Raw genomic sequence first — 10,284 nt, forward strand, 5'->3', positions numbered from 1 at the left:
TGTCAGACAGGTGGGAGAAATGTATAGCTAGCGATGGGCAATACTTCGAATAAAATATTTTTTATCATTTTCATACAATAAACGTGTATTTTCTATACAAAAATTCCGGTTTCATATTTATATATCTGGTATATCGCTATACTCCTACTTTTCGCCTCGGCGCGGTGCGGCAAGACATAGGATCAAAGCGATATAAGACGCGCACTGACATCTGCCTGCTATATTACTGGGTCATAAGTGCTCCTCCTTAAATCATTCGGCGTGCGTTTCTCCTTAATCTTTTACAATTAATTTCTCAGTTATTATTGTGCGACGTAATTTTCTTCCACTTCCCGCAAAATACCGCCTTCCCATGTTCCGCTCGCGAAACTCAAAATGTTGGGCGCCAGATGCGGAGCAGGCCGCGCCACCTTATCGAATAATTGTGACTAAATGATACTCCAACTTAAAAGATCGCGGAACAAGGTCGGTACGGGTCCGGTAGCTCATTTATGATTTAAGTCGGAGATTGGAGTGAGTCAGGTTCGGGAAAAACATTCTAAGATACGATAGGTTTTTCAAACGGGTAGCGTACGAAAAGTGTAACTTTTAACAATGATGGTTTATTGTAATGTATGCATGATCTGATTTTACATTAGAGAATATCGATAAGTTGATCCGATACGACACGGACCAATCACGAAAGCTCACGCAGCTCGGATCGCGACTGCGCGTTAATAGTAACAATCGTCTCACTTATAACCGGACTCCTTCCGGTCACTAACGATCGTATGACACGCTAATTTCGCACTAATTCTCTTTTGACAATCTTTCACAAAACGAAGAGCGGTTACCGGGTCGAGAACCATTTTCTCTAATTAGCGCGAATGAGGATAGGTCATCCGCTCCGACACTTTGGTTCGGGCCCAGCCAGACAATCGCTACGCAACGCAAAAGAGGGTCGAAGCCGATTGGTTCGCACCTGTACCAAATTTTGCGGGCCTGGGGTCGCGGCTACCAAAATGCGAGCGATGCCCCGGTGCACAACCCCCGAACGCGGCAGCTCATCCTCATCTGTCACCAATGCTATTCTAATCACAGACTGCTTCAACCGGCATTGCGACAAGACACGGATTGGCGTTCTTACAATATCGATGGCTCCGCTGCTGGCCTGGAGTTCTCCGATCAGTTCCTGTCTGACTAAGGGCCGCTCTTTTGTCGCTCTTTCTCTTGCTCTCATCCACTCACTCGTTGGTCAGTTTCACCCGATAGCGTGGTGTTCAGAACACACAACTTATGCGATAGTAATACGAGAAGGAGTGCCTTGTCAGGGCTCGGATACCTCTAGATAAGGCTGCCCTCTCCTGGACCTCTCCGGTACCCTTTTGTTTTGGAATACCACCGATCTTTCCGTTAGTTTTTGATACGAACGTTTCTTGTCGGGCCAATTGTTTTTCTTTGCTTCGTTCCCTCTTTGTTCCAAGGCTGGAGTGTTGTTGTTCCGTAGCTGGTGTGCTACAAAGCATCAGAAAACGAATATAAGGTCGGCGGCATCCAAGTTCGGAACGACACGATATTCGTTACTGTCGCCAATACTTGAGCGGTAAGGACTCACCCTGGTTCTCTGTGGGGTCTCCCAGAGTGAGAGCACTCTTGTTTCACGCTGCGTCTCCCTATCTCCTCAGCCTCGGCCTGTTGTCAACTTCGGGAGCCTCGAGGACACAGCTATTCGGGATATGCGAATCGCCAATCTAACGCGAAAATCCGAATGTTTCCGATAGCTACGCCAATGGTATGATACGTAAATACACCGCTCTCGGAAACATAAACATTCGCACGAATTTCTCGCGGCTTAGCCCAAGCAAACACTAAGAAATCGATCTAATTTCTTAATTTTATAACCTAATCCTCTTGTGACGTGCAGCTGCACCGCTGCCACGTCACAATTGTAAATATCGCAAAACGATATAGGACTTTTATGTTTACCTCAACCCGTTTTACATTCCCACTTAATATGAGAAGGATAGTGTGACATCCTGTATAATTTTATATAAACTGCCAAATTTAATATATAATCATATAATCATATATATTTATACATTATTATATATAATCTTTTTCTCCCAGGTTGCTCTTTTCGAAATCGTACAAGAACATTTTTTTTTTAAACATTTAAGAAATCTAAGAAAGTCCAAAAATTTAAGAATCCTATTTATTTAATAGTTTGAGGATTAAAAAATTTACGAGTGGTCTAGTTTTCGGTTCCCTAATATAATATATAAAAAATGTATAAAAAATTTTAACGATCTTTGCTTAATATTTAAAAATTATATAAAAATTATTAAAATTTAATAAGTAATATAAAAGATATTTTTGGAAAATACTTTTTGGGCTCTAACTTCAAATGTGAATATGTCAGCAAAGATGTACTGTAAGAAAATAATTTATAAAAACTGATGGTGTTATTTTCATCTAATCTATACGTCCCTGACAGATTGCTCACTTTCACAGAAATATATTATACAGGGTGTCTTAAACTCTCCTCCGCATATTTTGTGGGAATATAGAATGGGTTGAGGTAAACAAAAAAGTTTGAAAGAAATTGTAAAAAATTAAGGAAAAATGCACGGTGAATGCTTGAGGGTGGAGCTCTCGCGGCCTAATAATATAACGCACAGGTGTCGGCGCGCAGTGATTGGAAAAATAATTTTTTATATTTATATCGCTGCGCTCTTACATCTCAACTTGGTGCGGCAAGACGTAGGATCATAGCGATATAAGCCGATGACTGCTATATTACTGGATTGCGAGCGCTCCTGCCTCAACCATTCAGTGTGCGTTTTTCCTTAATCTTTTACAATTAATTTCTCGGTTATTATTGCGAATATCTTAAAACGGTATAGGACATTTATGTTTACCTGAACCCGTTCTACATTCCCACAATATGCGGAGGAGAGTCTGGGACCCCCTATATATACAGAGTATGTTTAACATACAAATTACATATGAAGATAGAGCACGTCAATCTGAGCCCGAGGATCCTTGGCATTTTGTAAACAACCACTGGAAAATTAACTATAAAGTTTTGAAATATTAAAGAAAAAAGATTGAATCAAATCAGAATATGGAACGTTATAGAACGAGTTTTGTTAGCGCGATATTTTATCGAAAATGGCTAAAACACGACTGTTTTTTAACGACATATGTATGACACGTTCACGATATATCGAAAAAAATTGTCTTTGCTCCGCTGGTATCCTTATTCCGCCTTCAGCTATCATCCGATATCCATCTACGTTAAGAGACAATCGCGTTTCAGCCATTTTCAATGAAATTTTGCACTTATGGAATCCGTCCCATAACATCGCGCGCTTTGATTCGTTAATCTTTTTCCATTAGTATCTCGAAATTTTGTTTGTAAAATGTTAGAGGTTCTCATATTTAGGTTGATGTGTTTTATCTTCACACATGGTTTTGTATACGTTTTGTTTTGCGTCAGACATTCTGTATATATAATTTTCAACAATTTCACCTGCCCTCCCCCCAACTCCACACATTTATAAAGTGGTTTTGGAATCAGAAATCTGTTCATTTTAGTCTTAATAATTACTAGTAATTCGGTATTATATTTTTTACAGTGATGAACCAATCAAGCAAGTAGAGCCTTTAAGACCTCCACAAGATAGCGTACCTGGTGATAAAATTATTATCGAGGGATATGAAGATGGGATTGCAGACGATGTGCTCAATCCAAAAAAGAAAGTATGGGAAAAACTACAAGTATGTATGGAATTGATTATTTGATATATTGTTGAGTTCTTTTTTTTTATATACAGTCTGTCAAGTAAGAGCGTGTGCGGATTAATTTGTAGAAAAAATTATTTAATACAATTTTCAAATATATGGATACTTTGTACTCGATCGAACAAAGATGCAATTATATTAATAATGCGTCTAGTCACCATCGACGTCGATAATTACCTGGTATCTTTGAGGCACGCTTTCGATCAAGTTGACGGCGTATTCATGCGGTAAGGACCTCCAAATGCGACGAATTTCTCGAGTTAACTGCTTCAAAGTGAATACTTTTCTCCCACGAAGCTTGTGCTTGATGTACCCATCAACATGGGTTTTCGTCGGGCGACTGCGACGGCGAATCAAGTGTAAAGATGCCAGACTGCTCCTTCCACTCGGTGCAGAGCTTGCTGCGGTGTTTGGGATCGTTGTCCTCCTGCAGGATCTAGTTCTCGTTATTTTTGATGAACCAACGTTCGGCAGTCGGTAATAAAAATTTTTTGTATATTTCGAGCATTTTCGGAGCATTCAAATTGTAGGTAAACAGATGCAAAGCTCCGAAACCCAGTTTTGAAAAGCAGCCTCAAAGATGCATTTTTACTGGGTGTTTAACGGAGCCGCTGTACCAATCTATTGCTGGAAGTTGATTAGGCTCGTGGAGCAATAACATATCCCTAAACAGAAGCTTCGTCCATAAAAATTACATTGCTCTAATCTCGGTCAATATTGTCCTTTGCGCAAGCGAGTTGCTTCGTCACGTACTTTTTACCTAACCGATTTTTATTGTGCCATTTGATATCATAAGCATGGAGATGGGTTTGGATAGCTTCGTATGTTATATCTAAACCTGCTTCAATTTTGCTGCTCCTTGACGCAGTGTTATGGCTCCTGACACAGAACGCGACAATGCTTGCCGCGCGGCGGAAGTTTGTGCGACAGCCAATCAATATGCTGCTTTCCGTAATAACCTTGTAGCTCTCACAGAAAAACAACATGTTGATTGGCTGTTGCACGAACTTCCGCCGCGCGGCAAGCGTTGTCGCGTTTTGTGGGCAGGAGTCATTAAGCCAGGATTCCGCGAAAATAAGTTCACTATTATTTTATTGGCTTTAGGGGACACTTTGCCTATCGAACCACGTTCAGGCAAGTCGTCGACAGCTTTTGTCTCTTTGTATCGCTGAATCTCACGAATGATTTTGACTTCCCCATGTATTTAACAGCCGCTACATGAGACATTTTCGTACCTTTCGGGTGGGCACAGAGGAACACAGCGCGACGCGTACGCAGCACTCATGGTGTTTTACGTATTTATCTGACAAAACTTCAATGTCAACTGAATCTTTTTTGACAATGCATGAAGAGCAAAAGTTTCCTCTATCCACTCACGAAAGAATTAGGACGATATCTTTTACCGACTGCTAGTTATGCTGCACACGCTCTTACTTGACAGACTGTACATGCATCAGTATGACTGAAAACACTAAAAAATATCACGCAGTAAAACAAAAAATATATGTCTTTAGGTTGATCTAGCAATGAATGGAGACGGTGTAGCTTGTTGGAACGGAAATCTATTAATGACTGCAATGGGCGGCAAGATAACAAGTGACACTCTAAAAAATGTTCCGATCAAATAATATATTATAAATACACATAGGACTAGCTTCCTTGATTATTTCAATCTGTAACACTGTTGTTTATATTTTTATGAACCATATATTTCTTTTCTATACTATACGTATATAAATATAACGATTGCGTACAATTACATAAATTTAATCAAAGCTAGTAAATGTATAAATAAATAACTGAATAAATTTAGTTGCTATTATTAGTTGTAATTCCTGATGAGATGTTAGATATGACTCTGTCGTTCATGTCAATGCACGGAGAATGCGATTTTAAATAGAAAGAACATTGTTGTAGTTTACATTGCGAAACACTGCACATTTGAAGCTTCCACTTTCTTTGACAAATCAACCAGGATATCGCGGGACATATCACAAGTTCTCTCCGAAGGCGAGTGCTACTACAACCGTACAATAACGGATTTATCGCGGCGTTTACTAACACCAGATATCTACTTATGTACCTATAATATTTATTTCATCTTAAGATTCTCCATTTTATTATATTTCACTTATAACTACTTATTTTATATTTTATAATTTCTATGATAAATTATATAAATTATATTAAGTTATTTGTGAAAAAGTTATAACAAGATTCTTACCATAGTACGTAAATAGACTCAGCACGTCCGGCTTTGACAGATGCTTGCAGCAACTGAACACGTCTAATTATTAATACCGTAAATGGCACACGGCACACAATAAACGCCAGAACCATAAGAGCAAGTATCTGTGCTACTCTACCTTTGTAGCGAACCACAATGGATTGCTCACTTTTCAATGTTTGCGTCTCATAGCGATCTAGCTATAAAAAAAAATCAGCATTATCCGGATAACTTAAGATCTTGTTTTTTTTTTTTTTTTTTTTCAAAATAACATACTTTAACAAGAATTGCAGAATAGCACACTACCATGATTGTTAATGGTCCCCAGACGCTGAGACCTACGAATATGTGCCAATATGGATAGACCAAAGCAGTGTCTTCCGTACAATAAGTTTCTAGATAGTCCTTCCATTGCCTTTCATAATAGTTTCTAAAATACGCTAATGGAGCTGCAACGGCGATCCCGCAGAACCATATAACGCAAAGCAAGATGTTGGTAATCCTTCCAAGATAGAAAATTTATTATTTGCATAATGCGGAGAGTATTTATTGGGTCTATGCATAATTCCGTAGCAAAAATCGAGTAAATTTTAAACGCAAAATATTGAGCAAAAAAAGCGATTTTAATCAACTAAATATGTTCCATTCTGTTCAATAACTTTCTGCCATCTCTCCACGAGCTTCATTATCCTTTTTTCATAGAAGTCCTGAGATTTTTGGGCAAAAAAGTCATCTAAGTGGTTTTTGAGGACGTCCAGGGAACTAAAGGTTTTGTTATTCAAATTATTTTGTAGCACCCGGAATAAGTGATAGTCTGAAGGTGCAAGGTCCGGACTATACGGTGAATGCACTAAAACATCCCACCCAAACCGCAATAATTTTTGCCAGGTCATCAAAGAAACGTGTAGTCTAGCATTGTCTTGGTGGAACACAACGCCCTTTCTGTTCGCCAATTCGGGCCACTTCTGATCGATTGTTCGCTTTAATTTGGCCAGTTGTGAGCAGTACTTAGTTGAATCAATCGTTTTGTTGGGTAGCAGCAGCTCATAATAGACAATTCCTTTCCAATCCCACCAGATACTGAGCATGACCTTCTTCGGGTGTAATCCAGCCTTTGCGACCGTCTGAGCAGCCTCCCCGCGCTTCGACCATCTTTTTTGACTAACATTGTTGTAGACAATCCACGCCAGTGGATCGCCAGTGACCATCCGCTTTAAAAAAAGATTTGTTTTGATGGCATTTGAGCAGCGAATCTCAAGCTGAAATTTCCATTAAATTCTTTTCGCTTAGTTCGTGCGGCACTCAAATATCAAACTTGTTTACCATCTCAAGCAAGTAAATGTCTCAAAACAATTGATTGGTCAATTTTGAGGTTGTATCCGATCTCTGTAGTCGTCAAATGCCGGTTGGAGTCAATTAAAGCCTTGATTTGATCGACATCAGTAGTGACTGGCCGACCAGAGCAAGGAGCATCTTGGAGATCAAAATCTTCGCAACGAAATTTCGCAAACCACTTTCGACACACACTTTCACTTACGGCATTCTCTCCGTACACGGCGCATATCTTTTGTGAGTTTGCGATGCGTTTTTGCCTTTTCGGAAATAAAAAAGCGAAATGCACCGAAAATACATGTTTTTTTCTTTCATGTTCAAAATATAATTAAACTTCGTATACGTCACGGATCTCGATGAATACTTTCTTAAAATGTCGGCACAAATTTCAGCTTTTACTTAACCTACGATACATCATATGTTTGACACGTGCAAGCGGAAAAACAATTGCGAACATCTGTCGGAATTTCGCTACGGAATTATGCATAGACCCAACATCTATGGTTGTATTATATATAAAGATATCTATTTCCCATGCGATCAAGATAACCATAAGGTGTTAACAGGTTAGGAATTTAGAAAATTATTGCATATATTCAAATATCCCCTCCTCAAAAATATTCTCGACAGTATCTATATAGGGTGTCCCAAATTATCTTCACAACCCCTCGTGAAGACGTAGAGCAGATTGAGAACACACAAAAATCCCATAGTTTTGCGATATTTTGCACTCTGTATAGGGTGTCCCATTTTAAGGATAATTATTAAATATTTCGGAAAGCACTCGAAAAGTATTTTAAATTAGTCATTCAATTTTAAAGGTGACGTATGATGATAACAATCTTAAAATGTTTCATTATAATTATTTTAAGGTCAACTTTAAAATTTTTGGTGATAGAATCATGTTTTTTTTTTAATAAATTGATTTTATTAGTCATTTGCATATAAGAATATACTTTCTAAAAGTATTTATTATGACAGTTTAGCAAAATCTTAGTTTACTGAGATAAATTGACAATTGTAGCAAATTGGAGCGCTGTAACTTTATTGGGAAAAATGTGTGCATGCTATTTTGCAAGTAAGTGTATCTAAAAACTCATTATAATACATTTAATTTAATAAAAATCCTAACAAAACATGTATAAAGTCCGTCTTATAAAAAATCGGTGCAAAAATAATCTTAACAAAAATCTAATAAAGAACCCTCATAGAAAATAACAATTTTAACAAAAATCTAATAAAGAACCTTCATAGAAAATAACAAATTTCCTTCATAAAAATCTAACAGAAACTTCCATAAAAAAACTTATAAAAAATAAAACTCAATAAAAAAATAATATGAAATCAATAAAATGAACCAACGCGATAGGTTAGGGAATTTGTGGAATTAAAAGCGAGATTAGAACGAAGTTATTTGAGTAAACAAAACATTACTCATTTACAAATCGAGTGTAACTCATTGAAATAAAAAAATGAAGAAAGTGCGAAAGAATCTTTGGATTCCGTGTAAACAAAATATATTTATGGAACTATACGAATCCATGATATGACAGAATCCGATATGACAGAAACAGAAGGGTATATGGTAGAGCAAAAACGAACTATTCTTAATATTTATACAATATCAAGTTCACAAAATTTAGTAAAGTTTATAAAATTTCTAAATAGGATTATATATAGAGGACGATATAAAAACTTTAATTTATAACGATCACAATGATACGCGATATTAGAAGAAGTTATAGACGAAGTCAACACGGAAGAAAGAATAAAAGATCCAATAGCGCATATTCGAAATAGTAATTACGTGAATAAATACAAAAGTGATTATTCTTAATCCAACTTTAATAATCCTTATAGAAATATTATACTAAGAATCATTGATTAATTACGTATTTTTAGTATTAAAAGTACAGTATTTAGTAATATTCTGTGATTCAAATACAGCTTTTAGTACTCAAGTACTTCAATATTTAATGTTACAAATCCTACCTTATGATTGATTTCAATACTTAAATATTGATATGTAATACTTCGTCCAGTGATAAAATACTTACGAAGAACATTGTCAATATTTAAATACTAATATATAATACTTTGTTAAGTGATGAAATACATAAAGCGTCTCTCAATCAAAGTGACAGTGACGCAGTAGGTAAGGTGAACGACACAAGAATCAGCCCAAGTAACAGACTCACGTCAAAATGACGTAAAAAACCGGTCATAACTGGTCATAACTGGTCGAATAACGTCAAGTGACTAAATAACGACGTCTTTAAAACGTCTTTTTTTGTAACATCTTAATGACGTTTCTGTATAACGTCTTAAAAACGTATTATTGACGTTTAGAGACGTCATAAAACGTCATTAAGTTGTCTAAAATGTCGTCATCGATCTGTGACATTAGACTATCATTTTGACGATATTCTTACGATATTTTTGATCATTCCTTGGTTATTTTTTATCCTGAACTTACTTAGATTTGGATGTCATTTTGACGTGTCTGCTACCTGGGAGAAGTCTCAGGCTCGAATCTCAGCAATGGCCATACAGCACAGAAGCTTGCAGCAACATTGCTACAACATTGCAAGATTGCATATTGTAGTGCAATGTTGCAGAGACTTTGCAGTGACATTAATTTGCAATATTACTTTAGCAATATTGCAGTAATATTTAAAAAAATATTACGAATATAATATATTTTATTTATTTACTAGTTATTTTTGTTGTATTTCAAATTCAGTAATATTTTACATCAATAATACTTATAGAATAATACTTAGAATAGCACTCGTTAGTGGTAATCATTAATTTGTCTTATTGCATATTTTTTATACTTCTTATACCGTTTTTTCGGAGAAAATACTTTCTTTAGATTTAATATTCGTATTTGTTTAATTTTGTGGTTTTTTATTATTTCATTAAAATATTATATTCTTAAA

At 36.5% G+C, this 10,284-nt stretch overlaps 2 protein-coding genes across 4 annotated transcripts in view; one reads left to right on the top strand and one right to left on the bottom strand.

Moving 5' to 3' along the window:
- The window catches only part of LOC116852472 (tyrosine--tRNA ligase, cytoplasmic), an 82,971-nt gene extending 77,366 nt beyond the window's left edge, over positions 1-5,605 (top strand). For all 3 annotated transcript variants that reach the window (XM_032832901.1, XM_032832903.1, XM_032832902.1), the window contains 2 exons: positions 3,618-3,759; positions 5,298-5,605. In XM_032832901.1, coding sequence (XP_032688792.1) covers positions 3,618-3,759; positions 5,298-5,411 — 256 coding nt within the window. In that variant the 3' untranslated portion in view covers positions 5,412-5,605. The remainder of the gene's footprint in view (positions 1-3,617; positions 3,760-5,297) is intronic.
- On the bottom strand, positions 5,593-7,218 carry LOC116852466 (2-oxoglutarate receptor 1-like). Its single transcript, XM_032832896.1, has 4 exons — positions 6,896-7,218; positions 6,287-6,512; positions 6,008-6,210; positions 5,593-5,866 (listed from the first exon to the last, which is right to left on the bottom strand). Exons 1-4 carry the CDS (start codon positions 7,216-7,218, stop codon positions 5,593-5,595), a joined length of 1,026 nt encoding a protein of 341 aa, XP_032688787.1.
- Positions 7,219-10,284: the final 3,066 nt, after the last annotated feature.

Source organism: Odontomachus brunneus, unplaced genomic scaffold (assembly GCF_010583005.1).
Source record: "Odontomachus brunneus isolate Ranch 3 - 2012 unplaced genomic scaffold, Obru_v1 Obru_scaffold_227, whole genome shotgun sequence".
NCBI classification, from domain to species: domain Eukaryota; kingdom Metazoa; phylum Arthropoda; class Insecta; order Hymenoptera; family Formicidae; genus Odontomachus; species Odontomachus brunneus.